The sequence below is a fragment of the Notothenia rossii genome (genome assembly GCF_949606895.1).
Source record: "Notothenia rossii genome assembly, chromosome: 6".
Taxonomy (NCBI): Eukaryota; Metazoa; Chordata; class Actinopteri; order Perciformes; family Nototheniidae; genus Notothenia; species Notothenia rossii.
In genome coordinates, this window is record NC_136909.1 from 22,000,477 (window position 1) to 22,025,079 (window position 24,603).

Here is a 24,603-nt window from a genome sequence, read left to right on the forward strand (position 1 = left end):
ATGTTGGAACGTAATGACAACATCCAATGACAAATGCGATGATTGGCTGTTCAATAATAAGCGTCCAATCACAAAACGGTTTATTCATTCTATTCCCAACATATGAAGTATTGCATAAACAACCCAGTGAGAGGACACACATCTAACAAGGGACACGAAATACTCAAAAACCTTCAAGTTTTCCTGAAAATATGAATAGGGTCGCTGGAGTTTTACGGCGTACGTTTGGAATAGTACGCGAGCACGTCGGGACAGATCATGTGGGAAATACATATTACCATATCCCAGAACAGAAGACATGGACAGGTAAATATAATGTAACATGTCCTCTAAATCAAGCTTTGTTGTGCTTACTTTAGCCAGTAATTAATGTATTTACAGTATTGATCCCTACAGATATGCATGCTTTTTTAAAGCCTCGTCTAAACTTCAGTAAGCTTCTTCAGTCCCTGGCCCTGTTTGTTTATTCCATAACTAACTTAGCCTTTCTTAGCCTGATTTTTTTTATATCTAGTTAAGAATACTTCATATTACATATTGATATTCCAGCAATGTATCTATTTGTATGCAATGTATTGCGCATTTGAGCATGTATGACTTTCCTTCTTCCCTTTGACCCCTGTAGTGTAAAAAGCTCGCCAGTAGATGGAGCAAATACCTCACCCAGAACATCTCATTGTATAAAATAGATTTAGTCTGTATTAAAATTGAGCAAGATTAACTTTTAACTCATTTTGGGGCCACAATAACTGCAGCTCCACTGTCATGGGCCCTCAAAGCAGAAAGGGTCCTCCTCATTCCCTTTTCAGTGTATTTTTGTTTTATTTGACAAATATGACCCCAAGTGACCCTTATTGCTTCTATCAATAATATATTCTCTCAAATCTTCAAATAATAGGAGCGGTAATTCCGCTGCCAAAAACATGGCAGTTCCACTGTCACTGGCCTTAAAAGCAGAAAGCATGTCCTCCACTGTTGCAGGGAAAATTATTTCTTGTCTGTTATGAGATTTTAGAAAGAGGTCATATATCCCTACTGAGACATGGCAGTGCTACAGTTTGTCATGCTCAAGCCAAGCAGTAGAACTGTGTCATCATCAGGCTAATCCATGGTGGAATGCCAATGGTGTCCTTCACACTTCTTGAAGGCCAAGGACACAGTTGTAGGCCTAGTGGACTCAACGTCTGGTCTTACCGTGAGTCATTCCTCAGTCGTCCTAACTTTAGGAGATGGAGAGAGATAGGCCATTTTTATGACTCAACTTAGCAATAGTAAAGAAGGTTAGATGGCATCAGGGGCATTTTTTTATTTGAGAAGCCCAGCACATCACCCTTGTGTTTTGCAAGATATTTACATGGAGGAGATGCCATCATAGCTGAGTGTCATTTTAAAATGAGACAATGAGAGGTTTACAACAAAAACACACTGAACATTGACATTATCTATGTGTCAATGTCAGATCCACACCTGCAGAGGAACTTGTTATGGGTGAAATATAGTGATGCACTATATCTGAATTGAGAATGCCTATTCTAGTTGAACTCATTAGCAGAATCACAGCTAATCCCACTTTCCCCTTCCCCTTTTGGTCCCTATAGAGGGCATTGGTCAAAGGTCAAAGAGCCAACCTTCCAGACATTATACTGTTGTTGGTTAACCAGCCATGGTACTTTGACTTATTAGCGAAGTGATATTATGCATCGTGATATTCATGAGGAATCTTATGCCTGAGAATGAGTTCAGTTCCATTGCAGACACTGTCTTTTTTCTAATATGGGATACACACTACACAGCAGTAATCCCTCCTACCCATGTGTTTGTCTCCCTCTCTTGGTGCCACAGTATACAACTTCAATAACCCATGAGCTGAATAGGTATGTTACAGTGCAAACATTCAGTGATGCTTTTTCCTAGAGTGAAGCCAAGAGTTTTTTTGTTCAGTTTTGGACCGACGGTTGGCAGGTCCCAGGCCTGCTATCTTTCTGACTGAACTTGACTTTGTGGTTCACCTTTTCTCAGCAGTTTGCAGGGAAACGTGTGTGCACCTCATATTTATAATTCATTACAAGACTGCTCCTCAACCCCTGGCTGTCAGACTATTTAAATGAGACATCACACAAGACCATTTTCTAGCACGCTACAGGCTACCATATTCACTGCCCAATCACAATGACTGACACTGTGGAGTGGCTGGATGGCCTGTGGAAAAAATTGTTTCTGAACAAACGCACTCAGAAATGCAAGGCAGGTGCATACACGTATACCCTCATATACGTTTATAATGCACAAATAAAAAGATATGGCACTCACATTTTCCTCTTTATTTCTACCACTCACCCAGTCCAGCCTTGTGGAAATAAAGCAGATGCATTATTCAGTCCATATGTCTTGCTAAAGCGGGTTCTTTTTGATCTTAAACTGATAGGCCAAGCGTGGGCTCTGGGCCTTAAGGCATGGACCGCAGGGCTTTCCACTGCAGCGCATAGTGGTTAAAGTAGGTGAGGAGACTCTCTCTCTATCTCTCTTTCCCTCTCAACTCTACCTAGTTCTTCTATTCATTTGTCCATCCCTAGTATTCAGGCAATCCCTATCTACCTTTATCTATGCTTTGCTGCTCCCATTTTCTACCTCTTTCAATCTGTTAACTTTAGAAAACTGGGGCGTAAGCAATTTTGTGTGTGTGGTAGGCTATATATGAGGGTTTTAATGGCAGAAAAATAAAAGGAAGCCGCTGCTTTTTTACGTGACTGTGTCCTATCTAATCTCAACAACTGCCCATTCTTCTCCTTCGGGTGACCTCTTTATTTGCCTCTAGTTAGGCTTTCCTTCCGTTGCCCCTCCCTACCATTGCTGCCTCTCGATTTTCCTCCTTTGAAGACATTCTAGTGAAGATTTCTATTCACAACATTGGAGTAGTTCAGCAGTGTGGAGGGTTATACCCAGCAGAGTGCTTCATATCCCCCTCTCCTCAGATGCTGCTGCACATCAAAATGAAAAGGCCTGAGTCTGAAGTACACGCCTAGAGAGGGGGAATGTCTGTCCGTGTCTTTAGAAATGGTCTGGCTAAGAGGCCTACTGTGTGCTTCTTCCCCACAGAGAGAAGTATGCTATAGGCTGTGGAGCCCCAGTGATTGTTGTCTATGGCAGGGCTACAAGATAAAGCCACTGGCAATCTGGCCACTGGTCTTTAGAGGGTCTTTGCCTTGGTGTTGGCTCTATAGAGCTGAATAGAGAATCTATATTCTTCTCTCTTTCTGTGTGCGTCTGTCCCCCAGGCCCAGCGCTGCCTCACACTGCATGGGGCACCATGTCATGCTGCCCAGATGAAAGCCCAGCATTCTGCGGATGGGCTCATTCGTCTTCAGCAGTGGGCCTGCAGCTTTGACGCCTGCTTTCCCTCCCTTTATTTAGGAAGAGAGGCGCACTGACATTATCGGCCGCTGCAGGCACATTTGAAAATAATTGCCTGTATGATTGCTATTTTTCTTACCTCTTTGAGGAGGTGTAGCCTTTGTCTTGGAATCAATGGCTGCTCAATACTGGACAGAGGAAAGGCAGTTTCCTTTCATGTCTTAGTAAAAAGGATGTATTTTTAGCACTATTCATTTTAGAAGTGTGTGCCATGCAGTTTTAATCTATTGGTCCTCTCCACTGTGTGGAGAATTGAAGGGATTCAGAGGTTCTTCCGAGGTGCGCCACGCTGTTGCAGAGAAAAGATGCATTGACTTGTCGTCCTATCACTATCCCTCTTTCTTTGTCTATTATTTATTTGATTCCCCAGCTATGTTCTATGAAGTGAAAAACTGAAAAGGCCTCAATTCTGCTATTTCAGGCTGGGTGTCTCTGGGGACTGAGTTAGGAGGTGTGTGTGTTGTGATATCAGTTTGTGCATCTGTGGTTGTGTACATGTGTTGGCATAAAAACTACACACTGTGTGTATGTGCACATTAGTATCTGCTTTGTATTTTAAAAAAGGGAAGAAAAAAAATTGCAAGTGTGTTTTCTCTCCACTTCATGCCCAAACACACTTAACACAACAACAGATGGCTGTGTGTCATCAGAGCGTTGATTCAAGCCGCATATTTCCATGGAAAGAGTCACAGCGGAGAGAGACGAGGGTCCAAATGGCTGTTTATTCTGCCACAAGTCATCCCCAGGGTGTGATGAAGGAAGGTCTATCATACAGTAGGACACCAAGTCAGTGTTTGCAATGGAGCAGCTATGTCCAGAGCAGCCACAGTAAATCATGTTAATTGATCAGCAGCTTTGCAATGCATGGGGTTTAAATGAAGGTTGTTTAATCGTTACCGAAACCACGTGGGTTTAGCTCATCTTGCTTTCCGTTTGCCAAGTGTGTGTTTGTGTTTGTACGTATGTGGTGGAACACCTTGGAGTAGTTTGACTGCTTCATTAAAAAGGCATTGGAAAAGATGGATGCTCAAAATAAGAAACAGGCACATTTATTTCTTACGGTAGAGTATTACAAATGGGCCTAGCTCCAATATTGGTTGCAGGTCTATTAAACACTGCTTTAGCAGTAGACCTGTATCTGTAAACATGTTTGATTCACTACCTACACATTTAACATGATGTGACATGGTGAAAAACCCTAGACAGTTGATGGTGCCAACAAATTAATTACAATAATTATAGGCGCTGATTCGCTGTCCAGTGCATTCGTGTGTCTTTCTCAAATGGCCAGTAAGGTGGATAGTGGCTCCTTGTCGGTCAGAAACTCAGCCAGAAAGGCTGACAGACAGACCAACACAAAGCAGACATCTCCTGGAGCCCGCCGCTGCTTATTCAATCCTGAATATTTTAATAAAGCAGACAGGCAGAGAGAAATAAGGCTAGGAGTGAGGAAGGAAAGATAAGGCCGACGGAGATTCACAGAGGGTGCAAAAGAAGGTGGGGTATAGAAAGTGAGTGACAAACAACAAGGGGGATGCTGACATATGGGGTGAAATTATATAGTGGGGGGAAGAATGGAGAGAGTGAAAGTAAAAGGAGGGTTTCTGACAGAAAGAGGGTGAAATGAGTGGGTGGAACAGGCAGACAGATAGAGGGGGAGAGAGAAGGTGGAGGTAGGTTAATGGAGGAAGAGAGTGGGGGACTGAAGGTGCAATGGAAGGGAAAGGAAGGGGGTTGGATGAGAGTGATGGAGGTGAATAGAAAGGGGTGGACAGCTTGTTGTATGAACATCACACGTATGGGCCTCAGAGGAGCCGGAGAGGAGGAGGAGGAGGAGGAGGAGGTGGTGGGGGGGTGCACACCGCTCCACAGCCTCACAAAGGACGCTGACTTCCTGGCTCGCCACGGTCCTTTTCTATAACCCATCGTGCAGAGACGGGATTTCAAGAGGACGGGTGGTCGTAAGTGGAAGGGGGTAAAGTATCCCTTTCACCCTCGAGTATGCTTGCGTTTAGTTAAAAGTAACACGCAGGGGAAATCAGAGTACTCTTTCCAGCATGTTATTACTTTTTTTATGAATTATTCTTCTCTGTTTTGCCGTGAGTCGCTCAAGCCCCAGCGGGATCGACAGCAACAGGGACAAACAGAATGAGGGCTGAATAAAAAAGGCAAACAGCAGCAGCGGCAGGCCTACTTTACGCCTGTAAGCCCCTCCTCTTACCAGAATTGAGGCAAAACAACGGCTGGCCTTTTCCCTCTAAACCAGCTTCACTAGGCTCAGGGCTAATGGGTAACCATGGTTACAGGCATCACACATCCCCTCAATTCTTTTAATTTTTTACAGGATAAGAGATTGGAGGAGGAGAGAGAGGAGGGAAGGACAGGGTGCTGGTATTGGTACCTGGTTGTCCTTGTATCACTGATGCTTATCCGATCACTCCATCTTCATAAAGCTGTCCATTACCATGCAGGTATTGGTCCCCCATCCCTCCTCTGCACACGGTTCAGCTGGAGAGAATTAAACTAGGCTCACGACAGGATGATGGGACCGCTGCTTCTGCACCACAGTGTCAGGCCCAACACTCACTGCTTTAGTGTACCTCTCGCTATCATGCGGAATGTGAAGAAGCTCTTTATTTTAAGATTTAGTTCCAGAGTTCCAGGTGGGAGCTTTTGTCTAAATTGCAATCTGTTGAAAGGCAAGTGTACGTGGTGGTGCAGAATAAGTCTGTGTTGATGATGAGGAGCAGGAGGTCCACCAGTTGGAAATCCGTTTAGTTTTTATCGGATTATTTTGGGCTCTCCATTTCCCGGATGTTGCCGTTCTATGTGTGTTATCCTCAGAACTGTGTCTATAATCAAAGACGAGTGGAGGAGGAAGACACACAGCGAGCAAGACGCCCCGGAATGACATTGTGGAGGTGAGAAACCTCTCAGGTCGCCCCGAGCAGCTCTCACCTGGGAGCTGATGTGTGAAGTTAGGGGGGGGGGGGGGGGGGGGGGGGGTGGGTGTGTGTGTGTGTGTGTGTGTGTGTGTGTGTGTGTGTGTGTGTGTGTGTGTGTGTGTGTGTGTGTGTGTGTGTGTGTGTGTGTGTGTGTGTGTGTGTGTGTGTGTGTGTGTGTGTGTGTGTGTGTGTGTGTGTGTGTGTGTGTGTGTGTGTGTGTGTTGAAGCAGGTGATGGAGTTTAGCGGGGTGTGTTCAGGGTTCAAAGAGCAGCCCTCAGAGCGCATCACGTCTTACTCTAACGAACGGGAAAGATAGGTGTACCTGCCGTTTGATTGGCTCCCGATCTGGCTGCCAAGGCAACCCCTCACCCATCCTGCCTCCCTGTCTCCTCCCTTCCTTCCTTTCCTCTCCCCTCCTCCCCCCGGTTCCACAGCTAGGCTCACAGATGAGTCGCGCTCAGACAGGTGAGATGGCTCATGAATATTTATGCGTAGGGATTTCATTCCTCATGCTGCTGGCCCCTCCCCCTCAACAACGCAATGCTGCGTTTGTCCTTCACGGTAAGAGACTGCGTCCTCGCTCCTGTCCCCCAGGTTAATCTCCCTGCTCTCCAGCGTGTGTGTGTGTGTGTGTGTGTGTGTGTGTGTGTGTGTGTGTGTGTGTGTGTGTGTGTGTGTGTGTGTGTGTGTGTGTGTGTGTGTGTGTGTGTGTGTGTGTGTGTGTGTGTGTGTGTGTGTGTGTGTGTGTGTGTGTGTGTGTGTGTGTGTGTGTGTGTGTGTGTGTGTGTGTGTGTGTGTGTGTGTGTGTGTGTGTGTGTGTGTGTGTGTGTGTGTGTGTGTGGTAAGTAGGTTTCCCCTTGTGAGTGATGAGAAGGAAGACCTGTCACATGGGGGCCCGCTGAGATGGAGAGCTCCTAGCACCTTTTCATACCTCAAACTTTATGAAACTAACACTAAGGAGTATATAATTCAGTTAGTCGGTAATGAGGAAAATTAACTATTTTTGACTGATTGATAGCCAACTAGTCTTGATTGATATTTAACAAGGTAAAATACAAAACGTTTGATGATTTAATCTCGTCAATGTGAAAATGGAATTGCATTGATTTATCGTATTGTGAAGGCAGCTTAACCTGATGACACCATTTTGGGATATCAACTTAAAAAAACAACCTCGGACTCTAGTAATTTATGATCAACCTTTTATATAATTTCTTTGATTTCAGAGACAAATGGTTTATCCATAACAAAAATGATTGGGGGGAGGGGTTTGAACACAGTGTTCATTACTACAGCTTTAAATATAAGGGGCTTATTGTTTTTTCCAAATGTAATGTATTATTTTTCACTGTTGGTGAAACAAAGTCAGCAATCTTAAGGTATGACTTTATGGTCTGTTTTTAGATTGGAAAATATACTTTTTGTTTTAAATAATCTATGGATTAATTAGTAATGACAGTAATCATTAGTTGCAGGCACCCCCCTCAGCTGAGTAATCACTATGCAAACAATGTGCCAGTCCAATTCTGTTATGCTATGTTACGTGTAGATTACATCTGTAATCACAAACCTAATATCCACAAGTCATCACATTTCTTTACTACATCTTCAATCATCTCACTTGAGGTAACAGGATGTGTTTATGTTGAAATGTTGCAATATATTTGTAGAATTGCACGTTATAAAGCTTTAGCTTGTGTGTGTTTATCTGGAGTTGTACCATCTAAAATATTACCAAGAGAACGATATTCACAGCAATCCCACTGACGAGCCTCCTCCCAATGCGTATGTGTTGGGAGGATCAGCCATGTTTCATAAATATATGTACATACTGTATTTGTTACTCAAATCCAAGGATAAAAGCCTTGGTGGAAGAGGTTTAGTCATGCTGCAAAAGCAACAAGACAAGATGAGCGCTCGGTTGGAGTGTGACAGAATGGAGAGGGGGGATGCACCGCAGTGGAAGATAGATGGAGAAAAGGTCGGTGCCTCTTGATGCTTATTAGCTAGGCATTAGTTGTAGTTAAGCACATTGCTTGTGGGGACTGTATCATAATTGTACCATTTCAGTCTGCTGCCACCCACACCAATGCAAATACAGATAGAATCTGTTTTAATTAGCATACCCAAATGTATTTGTGAGTATTGCCTTGAGAACAGTCTTTTGTTTGCTGGCAGTTGTTTTTGTTCTGCTATCATGGGGGCTTTCTAGAAAGCTGTTTCTCAGAAGACATTTTAAGGCATGTAAACAAACGTGAGGATCATAGGATGCATTTTACACATTGCTGGGCCAGCTAGGTGAGAGAATGCAGTGTTTTTGTGAGACCTGGATACCAGAAAGCTGGAGCCTGTGAGGCCTTATAGTGACAATCTAGTGGGAACCAAAGCAGAACCAAAGCAATGCTAGCCTAATTAGCTGACCTGATTACTAAATAGGCTGGATAAAGTATGGGAAGGAATCATCACTTTATAAGGCATAATTGCAGAGCAGCACATGCATGAAAAATGTCTTCCTTGGAAGACAACAGATAAGCTTTTATTATAAGGCACTCCCGTATACACTTAGCCACTTTGAAATGTCATCACTCATCCATCTCGGTGCAGTAGCTATCTGTTATGGCTGAAGTAAACATTAAGGCCATCAGTCTGCGCTGTGCATGGAGGTGGTTGCCTCCATTTGTCCATGTCCAGTCATCTGCGGAGAAACGGTGATGGAATCCTGACAGATTGTCTGTGTTTTGGAGCGTGTTGTTTTCCTTGCCCATCCATTTCTCTTCTCCCAGCCGTGTTTGCCATGCATCATCACTCTCTCTCTCTCCCTCTCTCCCTCCTACCTCCTCCGTCCTTGCTTCATCATTTCTCAGAAGGATGGGAGCGAGCGATGGACATCCAGCTACCAGCGAGGAGAAACTATAGAAATACTTGTTCTGAACACTGTATAAAGCTCTGTAGCAACACACCAAGATACAACTTGCTCTTTTTTTAATTATCTTGTCCCCTTATTCTGTTTCCATCCCTCTCCATTGCCACCCCCCTATATACCTCCATCTCCATGTCATTGTGTGCCAGCCAAACTTGTCTAATCAGCAGATTCGACCAAAAATAATTGGCGGTGGCCTTGCTGCTAGCGAGCATCGTGCTGTATACAGATAGGGAGAGGAGCACTTAATATTCCACGCAGCTCGTGCCTCTCCTGTTCTCTGTGATATCTGACCTCTTTTGTCTCCTGCTCGGCTTGATGTTGATTTTGGAGGGCATTGTTAGCCAGAGCGCTGTGATTGGAAGAGGCTTTGAGTGAGGGGGGCTGTGGTTGGTTGGGTTAAAGTCAGGCTGATTTGCATAAAGGCTTAGCCCAGATTTGGAGCCACTCAGCGAGATCTGAGAAGAAGGGCCCGAGGGCCACGAGGTAATCATCCATGGCCTGTCACAGTGCTGTCATTCCTCTGAGTATTTGTGTGTCTGTGCGTCCGTCTGTATCTGTGTGTGTGAGCGCATTGTGTCTGCTCCTCTTTGTGTGTGTTTGTATTCCTTTGCGTTCTTGTATGTATCATTGTTGAGCATCTCTATCTCACTCTTGCCGTCTTCCTCTCTACTTTTTGTTTTGTTTCCCAGGCAGGTTAGTCCGTGCCAGGCGGATGGTGGTGGCAGCTAATGTTACAGAACATGAATATGTGGAAGGCAGCATACCAACGGAGTGGGACTGTAAGTGTGGACCGCAGCATCACTGTTATACTTTTCATATCACTAATATGGATGAATGACAATGTTAATAAGAAAGCTACCCATCAGAGTATATAAAGGGCTGCACAAATAAAATGGAATAACAAATGCATGCCTGTATCTATTGGGGCCTAGGCTAATCCATTGATTTTCTTTCTTTTTTTTTTGTCTCAAACTGCAAGAGGGGGGTTGGGAGAAGCGTATTCATGAGTTTATCAAAGACGCCTTCTGCTGGTGTTATACAACCGTATCAAAAATAGTGTTTCAAATGTCTTACAACTGGATACAAACTGTTCCCTCTGTCTCAGACTGGCTTCATCCACCTTAAACCCTTCATCCTGCTTCGCCCCATCCCTCATGCATTTTCATCAGGATGCAAATAAGAAAGGGATAAAAGAGGCCCAGAATCCCTGTGCTAGCTGGGGGAAGAGTTAGACAATCTCTCTCTCTCTCTCACTCTCTCTCTCTCTCTCTCTCTCTCTCTCTCTCTCCCTTTAACCTGAACCAGAAAGAAGGACAGAGCTACTGATGGAGAATGACAGGGTCTACTTTCAAATGCAAAGATCAGAGCAGACTCCTACTGTCTCTTCTGAGACACAGCACTCAGTGGCCCTGCTCTGTCTAAACTAAAGCAGGATTATGGTTTTGAGTTTATCATGTGTGTAACTTTTACCATTCTGCATCTTTCCCTATAGTTCAATAAATGAAATGATAAAAACCCTAGATAATGTGTGTTTTCCCATCTTGCTTGGTAACTCTGTTTTCACCAAGCTACCATTGTGCCCTGAAACTCAGCGATGCTATAGCAGCTTTTAAATATCACTGCAGGTTTTGTTTGTGCTGCGTGTGTTTGTGTGGGTGTTCTCACTCTTCTTTTTTCCTCCTCTCTCCTGCAGCGTGGATCCGAGGCAGACGGAAGGAGCCCCCCTCTGTCGAGGTACGTCTCCCCCCCAGCCTCCCCGCTGTGCTGATGGTTGGACTCTAGAGGGCTGGTTACAAGGGAGGGAAAGATAAAGCAAGGAACGGCTTTGATTTGTTTTTATCTTACAGTTTGGAACTGAATCCTGGAACTTTCGGGGGACAGGTGTTAAAATAAACAGCAGCTGAAGTGCATTGATGGCGAGGCGGAGAGCAAAGACAGCTTCTGAACAAGCGGCTCACTGACACCATGTCCTAGTTTACTTTATTTTTTCCAGTAAAAGCCTGCTTTTGTTGTATTTCTGGCAGTCTCTAGGATGGGAATGGTGAAGGACTGCAGTTTTTCCCCTCGCGTACCTCTCACTGGGTTTATTGCTCTTTAAATGTGAGAATGCTGGAAATGATTTGGACGGCGAAATGTAGGTCTATAGGAAATCCCTTGGAAGGCCGATACTGAGGCACTCTTTCTGTCTCTCTGTCCGTCTCTCTGTCCTCTCTCCCTGCCAGTGGCCAATGCCATCCCCTGTCTCTATTGCCAGAACATTCTCTTCCAATTTTCTGCCTTGCGTCTGCCCAATAGCTGCCATCGACAGCTGGACAGTGTTGATGTGGCCAAGGCTTCACTCCCAGCACATTACCCTACCCCTTGTCACGCTCCCTCTCTTCCCGGTCCAAACCGACATAAATTGATTGGATTAAATCCTGTCATTAACAGGCTGGAAAAGCAGCTCAGTATGTTTGTCTCTCTCCCCAAAGCGGGGCTTTTTGGCCACAGCTCTCCCCTCTCTTTTCCAGTCCTTCAATTGTGCCAACACACAACAGCATTATGCCCAGTCCTCCCTTCTTTTCTGGCTTCTCATCCTAGGGAGAGGCTAACATCACTGGACACTAGTTGTGGCTCAAGTGGGTAACTATTCCACCGGTGGACTGTTTTCAGGCTATAATTGTTTCCATGAGCTGGACTGGTTGTTTATACTGCGAATGCCTCCTGTCATGTTAGTTTACCAATCTGTTCCAAAGACTACATTTTTAACCAGGTTTTATTGGACAATATAGTGCAGGTTAACTGAACACCCTTGGTCTTCTGCTAGTAAATGTCTTACTTTATACTCTACACACGCAAACACACACACATTTGTCCCTGGAAGATTTCCAATGCATTTTTATATCTTTCTACTTTTGACTAGGCAATTTACTTGTTGTGCCTTTCGGACAAACAGGGTTAGAATAGTAAGCAGGACACTTATAACTAGTTCTATTTTCTGGTGAGTTTGAAGGTTCGAAATAGGTAATCCTCTTTTCTTAGGAAACTGCCACCTTAACATTTCCAACCTCACAGAACTTGGTAGATGCGGTCTGGTCATGATTTATTTGTGAAGTGTTGGATGCCATTCCATTAAACTGTGGTTGATGCCCCTTTAATTTACCTTGGTGGCTATCGTTGGCAATATTGCATGGCTGCTATATGTAATCTATCAAGAAATGTAAAAGCATGTTTTTACTATTGATTTTAAACACGTTTTACAATGAAGGGTCACCGACCCATAAAGCCCACCATTTATAAGAAGTCACAGACTATGACAAGGATAAATTCAAGAAATAACATTCACAAAAGAATCTAAGTAAAGTATCAACATGTCGTGTAGGTTATTTTTCTTCTATATACAGTCTCATTAGTTCAAACTATTTTTAAATCAGGTTGTATGCTGTTTGGAGACTTTACATCTATAACTCACCGTGGGTTTGTTTTGAAAGTGGACTGCATGTTCAGGAGTAGGGGAGTTTTAGTCAACAACAAAAAAACTGTACTGTAAAGTTTGTATGAAAAAACTGCCGGCTTCGGAAGGAAGGAAGGAAGAAAGCTTATCGACTCATAAGTAGGAAGTGTTGATTTCAGCAAAAACTTAAATTAATTCAATTTTCAATAGGTTAATCCATCCATCAATCCTCTGACACTTATCTGGGATCGGGTGATGTAAATTGATTATATCACAAAAAATTATTGTTTTGTATGACTGGAAATCACTGCTTTGAATGTCAATACATTCTGATTCAAAGCCACATCCTGCCTACTGATTTTCCATCATTCTTTTGACTGTTTATTTATTTTGTATTAATTGAATTTCACGATTTATTAAAAACGTTTTATACTATCTTATATTTAATGTGTTGAACACTGCAAAAACACTGAATATGCATGTATGTCCACCTCTGTGTTTTATAGGAGCTGCTTAAGAATCAGTCTTACAGGGACAACATCAAAATGAAGGCCAGGGAGGTGGAGGAGAAAGATCTGATCCTACAGGCCAAGGAATATGAAGAAGGTCTCGTGACGACTCCTGCAAAGACTCTTGCCAAAGGCCATGCCGCCTCCACCGACTTCGGGAAGCAGGAGATCAGCGAGGACCCCAGCAGCACTGCCAACACCTTTCAGCCCGGCTCCTGGTTGCCCAAGAAATAGACTGAGACATCCACATTCAGCGAGACCGCTGTACAATAAAACACAATCCAATAGATAAGCCCTGCAATAAAGAACTACCTATGTGAAACTGATATTCCCATTCAGTTGAAACTTTGTAGTGTAACTTTAGAAGCAACTTTCAGTATAATGTAATTCAAGTCCACACCACAACCTGCGACTTCAGAAATAACCAGAGTTTAAATCTCTTTATGCTGTAATCATTTCAAGGATATTTTATTGGATTGTTTTATATTTTCAGGTTTCTATTTCCGTAGTCCCTTGGTGTACATATATTGTATATAATCAAGACAATAGGCGTCACTCATCTTGAAGCTGACTTTAAGTAATGATTCAATGGAGCCAAAAGGTCTGTTTATAAAGCAAAGAAAAAGTGAAATGCTTGTGCTTCATACGTCAATTATAGATACTGCATTGTGGATATTGCAAGAAATAATTTTCTAATAAATTGTGACTTTGGTAATATCTATATTGACTGCTTAATCTCAAAATAGAATATAAATATTGTAAATTGAAGGTGATCAGAAGAGCAGATCTCAGCCATGACCAAATATACTGTACATCCTTTTTAAATGTTCTTCAAAGAGCAACATTTTACTTTGTCAAGATGAAAAGCATTTTTTTTTTGATGAAGCACAAGGAAAACAAATGTTTCATCGGGTTGGAATATGTATAAAACATAACTTTTAACTCTACATTAAACCATGTAATCAGAAAAGACGAGAAGCTTAAACTAAGTTTGCATTAAATAATGTGTCGATTTCACCCAAATTTCCTTCTCACATGCAGTTTTGCAACTGCTAAATATGACTGGCTGCTAAACATTTGTGATTGATTTGTATGGATTATGGATTTGTATGTCATTCTGTTTGACATTCCGAGGCTTTTCTGTCAATCTGAACATAAAAATTGAATTATGCACTCTGGCTCAAAGTTACAATACAATTAAAGATGAGAGGATGAATACTTTATCTGCATTTAATTAGAATTACATCATTTTTCCATTTCAATATAAAATCCATAATGAGGAAATTAGATCATATTCGACATGAAAACTTTATTGATTAGAAAGTAGTATTTTTGATATTTTGGAAAAAGTTCCAGTAAGCTCATTATTACATCTTCAATTCTAAAGAACATGGGTGCTAACAATGGAATGCAAAGAGTTGCAACAGCTGCACATTATTATCAGCGGATTTCTGTAAAACTAAATGATACAGATGACCACTGTGCTCTTGCTGACCAGAGTCCCACTGGGACGAGCCTCCTTCGGGCAGTACTGTCCGTCTCAGCACTGTTAGCCTGTGGGGCCAGTCTCCCACCCCAGATTTGAGGCGTAGGGGCCCTGTGCTGACCGTAGGGCTGGGACACAAAGGGCTCCATGTTGTTAAGTTATTTGGAATAAGGAGGGCTGCATGTGTGGTGGATGCTCCTCCTTTTATATGCCCTCATCCTACCCACAGGCTCAATCTTTCTTGGTCCTCTTGGCCTTGGCTATGTTGTCCTGACGTTTCTGCTTTTTCTTCTGTTCCTTGTCACGTGCCTCGATCATCTTGGCCAGTTTCCAGGACAGCAGTGCACTGGCAATGAAGAGAGGTGTGAGAGCCAGGATGACAGTGGTGAGGAAACCGTAGGGGTCTTTGGCAGCCCACTCCACCACATACTCTGCCCATGCTCGAACGTCAATCATCCTGTTTAGCAACAGTCAGGCGCAATCAGACCTGAGAAAGGGTACCAAGAGAGAAAGCAATGAATATCCAGAGGAAAAGCAACTAATATGTACAAATTATAATAACAGGTTAATATGTTAGAAGGTGTTGTTATTATGCGTTCAATCTCACGAAACTGTTGACAGACACAACACCCCTATTAAGTAATGAAACAGACATTTTTACTTTCTGGTTAATCAGCTAAATGCAGTTTTGACGAGTTAAGGTACTTTATAAAACTGAGCAAAGAAAATGTGATTCGTTGTTTCCCTGTTGCTCCCTCTTAACTGTCTTATTGAAACAACAATTACGAATAATGAACATTAATAATAGCATTCATGGTAATTAAGTATTAGACACTTTCTGAAAGTAACAAATTGCTACATCCCATGGTACATATCGTCTAATCTACATTGATATTCATCAGAATTAATGTGTCGTACAATTGGTTTTAAGGAGGTATGTTTCACTGGGTAAATAATACTAGGGTTTTTTAATAATCCAGGTAAAACAATATTTTTACGTCAAAAGTCAAAGTCAACTTTATTGTAAATCTTCTGTATGTGAGATACAGACAGGGAGATCGAAATGCTGTTTCTCACAATCCCAAGGAATACAACATATATTAGAAAAATATGCATATATACACATTTATACACACCTGTACCATATACACACATTAAAAGGCATACATAAAAACGCACAACAGTCAATATATACAACATAACAGTCACTTATAAACGGTGCTACCACAGAAAGTGTAACGTTACATAGACATCGTTATCACAATGCTGCCCACTGGCATCAGTGCAGTGAAAAATCCATCATTATCGTCATCAATATTGTTAAACCAATATATTTAACCTTGGTTATCGCTACTTGTTGAGCTCTTCAACCAAACAGCCGCTTGATTAACCGCTAGAGTTAATCTCCAGCATCTAAGTAGCGTCAAACTGAGCCAAAGCTAGCTCCGTTAGCTGCATTCCGAAAACCCTTACAAACTATCTACTCTAGATAAAACCTTATATACTCAAACTCATTTTACACATTTGCCTGGACTGCTAGTAGTATTTGATCTGAATATCTGAGATGCGGGTTTAGAAATGAACCTCTCTACTGCGATTAGCGACGCTTGCTAACCTGCCCATTCATAACGGCCTAACTTTAAGGAGCAGGATAGCTTCGACTCTCGGCTAAACTGCTCCACAACTATGCGTGTGAACGTGACAAAACAAATAATATATATTTTCATATTGGTTATCGGTGGTAAAAAAGATAAAGATATAAAATAAACTTACCAATTTGCTGAGATTGTGTTTATATCCGCGACAATTAGTACCACCTCCTCCCAGTTCCGGGTAGTGTAACGTGATGTGGTCCTATTCCTCGCCCTGATTGGATATGACGCGCCGCTTTAAAGATGGGAAATGTAGTCCTCAAGCCTAGGAAATTAGATGTAGCCTACAAATAATCAAAATACAGAGCAAAATGTAAACTGCATTTTATGCAGTGTTTGGTCATAATGTTGTATATTGTATCACATTGCCTGCAAAATGTATATTATATATTTTAAGAACATAACAAAAGGAATAATTGCACATGAAATAACTTTAAAAACAGGGAGCCATACTATACTACTCTGAATCATAGCATTTAAGATTTTTATTTAACCTATTCCTTAAGGTGCAGGATTAAAAAAAACGATCTCAGTGGGAAAAAAATGGTTCAAGATACAAGAACTTTGTTGTCATTGTTAGGGCACAGAGACATTTCTTCTGAGCTGGTCCAGTATAGGTGCAGCAGAATAAGATAGTAAATATGAATAAAATAAATGAAATGACTTTTAAAAGCCATAGATAAACATAACAGGATAATTATAAATAAATAAATAAAGCTAATATAAATAGACTAAACATCTAGCACCAATATGTATGGTTGGGTCTTTGTGAGTGAGTACATTTGATACATTATGTTCAAGTTTGATCATATGTAGAGCTTACCTGTGGGGTTGAAGCTACAATATTATCTGTTTGGATATAGCACACTCTTGTTGGTTATGGTTACTTAGAAATAATATGAGTTTGCTACGAATATGCTAACTTAAATTATTGGATACAGATTGACAAATATGGTCTACTCTGTTCAGATGACGTCTATTTCTTAAAACTGACCATGTGTGTATAACTATTCTGCTTGAAGAATAGAAAAAACTATAAGGAAATAGCTATTTAAAAAAAAAAGAAGCAAAAGGCTGCACTGGCCCTCTGGGAAAGATGACTAACATAACAAAGATGGACCTGCTGGCTTTGTGAACTTCCTGTGGGGAAGTATTGAAACCAAATCAGGTTAGGCCACATCTGCTCTGTCCATACGGCATGGATCACTTTCAGAGCAGTTCAAAGGCCAGCCTTTTAGCCCTGCTCACAGAGGAAAGAGAGGGGCAGCTGGGAACACATGCAGAGGATAAACACATTGCGAACACACTTTCTGGTTAGCCAGCATAGTTTTGGGCAAGTTTTATAGACAATTTAGCCCCCACCCCCATCTTATGGCTTTTGCTTATAATTATTAGCTTCTGTTACATGTCTCCCCAGGAAGGGAGAACCCAGGGGGTGGGCAATGCAGCCGCACCCTAAACCCCTGATGACTATTTGACTCCTACAGAAGTAGGCCCCCTTTTCATGACGAAGCTGTGGAACAAGCATTATCAACAGACAGGAAGGAGGACCATAAAACGACTACACCACATTTTATAGTTAACCAGCTCCACTGGTGTGTGTCATAATGATTGCAAGAAAACCTAGTTGTCTGGCCAGACCTTGAGTAATTTCCTCTATAGAGCATGACTTGACTGTTTAATATTTAAATGTAAAATGAATGAATATACCACCATCACCATCACCAGGGATCGTTTTTTTCTGACCTCAGAAGAGGCCTTTCTTCTCACAGGCTTCGTTTTAATGTCAGCAACTTTTCTTTAATTTAGTCTTAGCTTAGTGTCAAATATGTGCTTGTTAAGTCTTTAATCATATTAAGTCAAAGTCACCCTGTTTTTTAGTCAAGTTAAATTAGTGTCTGTGTGTGAGACTGAAAGAAAGAAAGAAAGAGAGAGAGAGATAGCAAGGAAGCTATTTTTCCTTTATTTTCGAGTACAATTAATTGTCCATAAGCTGCACCAGCCACTAACAAACATGCCATGAGTATTGAATACAGAGGACAAGCATGTCCAGCTCCATATATTTATGTTCCTCCTCCCACGCCCTTTCTGTCTCTGACAGCTGAGAGTCCTTTGGACTTAAGCCTCGAAAACAACCATCACGTTGTTATTGAAGAAGCTAGAGCCCGGGGTGGTAGCACAGGCTCCAAAGGAAAAAAGTCAGTTTTCTTGCCCCCTTTTACCCCTGTGGGAAACTGCGAGACCGCCCCTGGATTAAGTCCCCGCCTTTAAACTCGAATAAGAAGGAAACTTCAAAGGCCGTCGGCCGCTGGGGCTCCGCCTTCGCGCTCCCAAACGGCTTCACAAAGGATTTGCCGACGTTCGGGAATTCCGCCTCCAGTTCCTTTTATAGCGCCACTCGTGCGCTGGCTGCGCTCCAGGACCCCGCCCCTCCCGGTTACTTTGACAACACAAAGGACTTCACGGAACTCGCAGGCGCCGCCTCCCTTTCCAAATAAGGGCTGTCTCTCCATGTACGGCAAACAATCGGTGCGAGATTGCCCTTTTCTCTTCCTTATCCCGTTTATATGATCGGAGAGGAACAGCGCTTCAGGTTGGAAGCGGTGCGATCATGGCCGAGCGAGTCCAGCAGCCCCCAGCCAAGCGGCTCTGCTGCAGGCCCGGCTACAACCCGGCATGCAGGCAGGGGCAGCGGGCTGGAGGAGTCCTGTGTGGCGGCGCAGGGTCCGCTCCGGGAGGGTCGGGGAACGGAAAAACACATAACCCCGAGTCGTTGCTCGACATCGCGGCACGCAGAGTCGCGGAGAAGTGGCCGTTTCAGAGGGTGGAGGAGCGGTTCGAGAGGATCCCGGAACCCGTCCAGCGAAGGATCGTATATTGGTCATTCCCGAGGAGCGAGAAGGAGATCTGTATGTATTCCTCTTTCAACGCCGGAGGAGAGGAAAGTGGAACTAGCGGGGACAATAACGACGAGACCCAGCTGCCTTTCCTACGGGGTGTCACTCTGCTAGAGGGTGGCTGGGTGGACAACGTATTGCAAGTCGGTGAGTGGACTATAACGTTACAGAAATGCAGCAAAACAGACTACAATGAACAACACGTCTAACTCGAACGGTTTGCCCTTTTCTATGGAGCCATGGCAGACTTTTAAAGGGCTTGTGTTTGCCTCCCATAGCCGTGTGTGTTATAAACAATGCAGGGTATTTCCACACCAGTCTATACTATAGCTGTGTGAGAATAGCCTATTTTCAGATAAGCCCGTAATAGTAGCCCACTTCTCCTTGTTTTTGCCCACTGAGCTGAGCGCATTGAATTGCCCAGAGCCATCCCAATTGGAAGCTTAGTACTTTGTTCCTATTTTTATGTCTTTCCAGCTCTCCATGCCCCCACCAATGGGTACGCGGACAAAAGCCCCCTATATCTTTTCACCGCTGGCTAAATAGAAGATATTTAGAAAGGGTGGGAGGGAGGGCGATTTAAAGCCACAGTGCTTCTGTTTTGTTTGCCAAACACCTTTGTGAGACAGACTGAAGCTTTTCTGCTGTTTTCCCAATATTCAGTTAAAGCCCAGGCTATGTGCAGCTGATAGAGGCAGAGATGCTTTCCCCCCTGTCTTCTGTATTATGTGTGGTAAAGCTTGGAGTAAACAGAGGTACTGTAGGCTAAGCAATCCCCTGCTTCCCTGCCTGCCTCCATGCCTGGCTAGCTGCCTTTGCCAGAGCCACAATATTTCACTGCAATCGTCAGTGCAATAGACTCAGCTGTCAATCCGACTCCCCACCCTTGGAAACGGTTCAGGATTCTAATCCCATTACCCTCCCCAGTTCATCTGAATCTTAATGCCTTCTCCAAACAAGATTTTATGCATGATCTTCTTCCTCCTCCCTCCTTCACCCTCTCCTTTTCTCTCCCCTGCTCCCTCTCTCACTTCTTGGCTTACATCCCTCCAAAGAATCTGTGTGGAGATGGCTTCAGCTCTTGTGGGCTCAGAGAATGTGCAGTGCACAATAGTAGCCATGGAGCAGGCAGACAGGCAGGCAGCTCTCCCTCCCTCTCTGGCCTGTTTACCAGATTCCCCAGCATTAGACTCATGTATGTGCTCACTCTTTTGGGGCTTCGGGAAGCTAAACACCCAGCACGGAGTAAAACAGTGTAAGGGCGTCAGTGAGGAGATTCATGTGTGTTTGTGTGCTTTGCAATAGTTAGAAATAGAGACAAAGAGGGGAACGGGGTCATTTTCTTTGGCCATGCATGTGTTTTTGTTGTGTGCGAGAGAGAAAGAGAAAGACAAGATTATGTGTGGGGGTTTGATAAACACTGAGGGGGATTGTGCATGCATCTGTGTGTGCATGTGTGTGTGCATGTGTGTGTGTGTCTTCGTCTGCACGGGCTGTCAGTCTCATCCTGCATGCTCACAGAGAGTGGAGGATGACAGGCGAGTACACAGCAGGAGGAGGGCATGTTATGCTGATTGCAATTTTCGCCACAGCATTTGTTTGGGGGGGCTAGGGGGAAATAAAGCTAAAGAAGAGAAAATGATAAATAAAAGATGCAATCTACTCCAGGGGACAGGCAGCCACTGGAGGATGAGAGCTTAAAAGCAGGGACGCATGGGAGGGGGCTGTCAGCCACATCACACACCACATGTATTGGCCCATCAAATACATACAGTGGGTCTGGCCCTGGAAAAAAGTGCAGGGTGCCTGTGAGGGTGTGTGTGTCTGCATACAGGCGGGCATGGCTTTTGTGTGGCTTCCTGTGTGTGTGTGCTGTCAGTAGGATGGTATTCAGTGTTGATGATGAAAGACAGTAGAGGAATAGAATAGATGTGGAGGTTATTGTGTATGGGGGGAAAGCTAATATACTTGAATGGATCTGCTGTCGCTGTATTCCTTTCCTCCCCCTCTCATCTCCTCCACCTCCCTCTCTCCCAAGTGAGCAGCTATAAAACTCTCCATATTTACTCCCCTAAGGCCAACTACCAGCCCCCAGTCTCCTGTGATTATTTATCTTTTTCTCAAAGACATTAATCACACGCTTTTTTCCTTTTTTGTCTACATCCCTTTCGATACATCAGTGCTGCAGAGAGCCAATGGATAGCGGATGGCGTTTAGGGGGAAGAGCAATAGATTGGGTGATATCAAGAAAAAGAGGGGAAGCCTAGAGGGAAAAAGTGGGTGGAAAATGCAAAAGAGGAAAGAGGCATTGAAATGGTGATTGCAAGAGAAAGGGATGTCTGGAAGTAAAGAATGAAGCACCGAGAATGGTCGAGAGTGAGATAGATTGGTTGTTCTCTCTCCCATGCGAGCTCATCTGTTCCAATGCCAGCCTTCAAGATAAATATTCATATGTGAAAGCAAGTGTCATCTAGCAGTCCACTGCTCCTCCTGTTATAGCAGTGTTATAACCACCCAGCTCCAGCCCTCTTGCACTCTTTCTACCGTCGAATCAGTGATGAATTTGTCAGTCGCTGACCAGGTAGTGAAACTTATGTAACCTCAACCTGCATGAAACCCTGTGTGTAATTATACATCAACAACTACAGATGAATACAATGACTATGCATGTCGCTTTTGGACCTGGAAGACTGTCTGTCATAAACATAACATTGTCATGAGCTGATCATAGAAACATTAGTACAAATCTCACCTTTGTGCCAAGTTCCATCTCTGGTTTTCAATCAGACCAGGCCGTAACTGAGCATCGTTTTACCGGTATAGAAAACTTCCCGAGATGCCTGTTCTGATCACAGCAGCTGTTCTCCGGCCCTCTTGTGTAATTTAGACTCGGCAACTCATCATGCTGAAAGGAAGGCTAGTATTATGGTGCCCCGTCCTCTAATTATAGAATTCTAATCCTATGGCTCTAACATGGCATGACAAAGCATGTTTGCACTTCATTATCTCCTTCCTGTTTTAGTCCTCCAGTCTGGGTCAAGTTCATCCCCTCTTCTCTCATTCATATATGACATGTGCTGTCCTGCTCCTCCCCCCTTTGACCCCTCATCCATGTATTTCTAACTCCCACCCCCTCTGCCTTCAGGGCTTTGTGCCAAGAGGTAAATAAACCATAACCACACATGCACACGCACACGCACACGCACACGCACACGCACACGCACACGCACACGCACACTCACACTCACACTCACACACACACACACACACACACACACACACACACACACACACACACACACACAGCACCACTTCTCTCTTACTATCCTCTTACCGTAAGCCCCATGTCCCCATGGAGTGACATACTGATGCCTGGCATATGTCGCTCTCTGCAATGTCATTAGCGTACGGTACATGCTACAGCCTATTTATCCAGCTCTCCTTGTTAGGCTAATTTTTCACATGAAGCTACATGTCATTTTATCATGCTGCTGCCCCAAATCTGAGTGATGAGGCTGTTGAGGCTGTTTTAAATTCAACAAGAATGAAAACCGATATGCATATCCTGTAGCCTATTTTGGTGTACTTTCCATGGTAGTGGTTTTGGACTAGATGGCCTATAATATTCGTCTTTACCCTGCTTAAAATATCACTGAACGTCCATGGCAGTCATGCCTGTTTGAGTGTGAATGTCATTCTCATCTGCTCCACCTATTTCAAAAACGAAAGTTGTGTGTGAATGTGTGTGTCAGTCTTGTGCTTCTGCAAGCTCATAACTCAGGTTAATTTGCTCACGCTCGGGAGAATCTTAATTAGGTTTCTGCGTCATCTACTCTCTCTCCCCCTCTTTTCATCATGATGTCAATGAAAGAGTGAAATAACAACCAGGCCGGTGGTTCCCTGTATTTTAACCTGTTCCTTTTTTTGTAACACACAGATGGTAAAAATCATAACATAAACTCTCCTAACCCTTATGATTGGCTCGTAAAAGGCATGTGTTAGGTGTGAGAATAGAGAAGCCGTAGCACTATATGTCATTTCCTATTGAATTTAAATCACATGTTTGCTTAGCATTCAGGCAGAACCATCGAAATATCAGACATAATTTACTACAATAAAACACACCCACAAAACAAAGGGGCTGATAAAACAACAAAGAATATTCACATTCACTTGGAGGTTATTGTTTGTGTTACAAAGCGTTAAGCCAAATACCAAGGAGAGATCTGAACCACTTACAAAGTAACACTGAGGATGTTTGTGCAAGAACACACTCTTCTTCACACAAACTCAAACACATTTTTGTACTCTCAACTATTTTCACAAGGCTTTTCAAAGAGCTTCTTGAGGACCTACATCGACATTTCAAGCATTTTGTCCACAAAGGTGCAGAATTTAAGATGCCAAACGTAAATCTTGCATGAGCATGTTGTATGCAAGACGCTATCAGGCTGAATTTTTGGTGGGTGAGGGCTTATTCTTTCTGTTTGTGTGTGGGCTGTTTCTTTTCATGTGGGTGGATCTGGTTTTATTTTCCTGTTAGGTTAGAGAGTTCCTTTTATCTTTTTACAATGCCGTCGAGAATGAGCCCACATGCCTACCATCAGAGAAGCAGAAAGACAGAACACTTCCGAAAATGCTGTTTAATGCTGTTGTGAAAAACCAAGATGTTACGAGGCTCAACATGTGACTTAGAGAGAAACTGACAAAATATGACTCGTGGATTTAGAAAATCATTCCCCAAAGTAAAACTGGAAAAGTAAACCTTAAGGTCAGTTTGTCAGATATCTTTTATGGACCGAGCTCGAAGGTTGGAGTCTTGAAGGAGCAGTGATCCTGGAGCCGGCGCCTCAGGTCTACCCCCAGCCATGTGACTATCCTTGGGATTGTATCGTCATGGAAACATGGCTGAGCCTAGGACTAGTGTAAACAAATGGCTGTCCAAGAGGGAGAGAGAAAGAGGCAGCAACCACATCCATGTGAAGAGACACTGATTATTTAGGGAAAGTGCTCTCTTTGGCTAACTGAGTGTATCTGAGAGACTGAGAGAAGCAGATTCCAGGCCTTTGTCCCATTATGTTGCTGAATGGAAAAAGATAGTATACATTTCAGCCGTCGCTTAATGAAAACGTGTAAGCTAAGTCTTTCTTTGTGCAAATGTGTCTATTAGTGCACATGTTTTTTTAGCAACAAAATACTATGCATTGTATTATATTAGCTGTCAATGTTTTCCATGTTACATCGTGGTGACATTGAACTGAGGTAATCCAGGTAATGACTTTTTTGTTCACATTTAGTAATATAAACTGAAGTTAGAGTAAGCAAGGCTGTAAATCTGAAACGTGT

The 24,603-nt window shown here is 43.2% G+C and overlaps 3 protein-coding genes across 4 annotated transcripts in view; 2 read left to right on the top strand and 1 right to left on the bottom strand.

Moving 5' to 3' along the window:
- The first annotated feature begins 74 nt into the window (after positions 1 to 74).
- Positions 75 to 14,395, top strand: ndufaf2 (NADH:ubiquinone oxidoreductase complex assembly factor 2). Its single transcript, XM_079687154.1, has 4 exons — positions 75 to 306; positions 9,970 to 10,059; positions 10,974 to 11,014; positions 13,220 to 14,395. The coding sequence occupies exons 1-4, from the start codon at positions 192 to 194 to the stop codon at positions 13,454 to 13,456; spliced, it is 483 nt and encodes a 160-aa protein (XP_079543280.1). The 5' UTR covers positions 75 to 191; the 3' UTR covers positions 13,457 to 14,395.
- Positions 14,396 to 14,436: 41 nt separating this feature from the next.
- On the bottom strand, positions 14,437 to 16,638 carry smim15 (small integral membrane protein 15). Its single transcript, XM_079687156.1, has 2 exons — positions 16,482 to 16,638; positions 14,437 to 15,195 (listed from the first exon to the last, which is right to left on the bottom strand). The coding sequence occupies exon 2, from the start codon at positions 15,162 to 15,164 to the stop codon at positions 14,940 to 14,942; it is 225 nt and encodes a 74-aa protein (XP_079543282.1). The 5' UTR covers positions 15,165 to 15,195; positions 16,482 to 16,638; the 3' UTR covers positions 14,437 to 14,939.
- Positions 16,639 to 17,987: 1,349 nt separating this feature from the next.
- LOC307042985 (zinc finger SWIM domain-containing protein 6-like) overlaps positions 17,988 to 24,603 on the top strand; it is a 46,351-nt gene continuing 39,735 nt past the window's right edge. The window contains exon 1 of one of the 2 annotated variants that reach the window (XM_079687151.1): positions 17,988 to 19,404. In XM_079687151.1, the coding sequence (XP_079543277.1) occupies positions 18,972 to 19,404 (433 nt within the window). In that variant the 5' untranslated portion in view covers positions 17,988 to 18,971. The remainder of the gene's footprint in view (positions 19,405 to 24,603) is intronic. The other variant, XM_079687152.1, reaches the window with a different exon arrangement.

What these genes read in the sequence shown, in the direction of transcription:
- smim15 (XM_079687156.1), bottom strand. Translation starts at nt 15,164, where the DNA reads ATGATTGACGTTCGAGCATGGGCAGAGTATGTGGTGGAGTGGGCTGCC.
- ndufaf2 (XM_079687154.1), top strand. Translation starts at nt 192, where the DNA reads ATGAATAGGGTCGCTGGAGTTTTACGGCGTACGTTTGGAATAGTACGC. An exon ending in CATACCAACGGAGTGGGACT is followed by an intron (nt 10,060 to 10,973) that starts GTAAGTGTGGAC and finishes TCTCTCCTGCAG; the next exon opens with CGTGGATCCGAGGCAGACGG. An exon ending in AGGAGCCCCCCTCTGTCGAG is followed by an intron (nt 11,015 to 13,219) that starts GTACGTCTCCCC and finishes TGTGTTTTATAG; the next exon opens with GAGCTGCTTAAGAATCAGTC.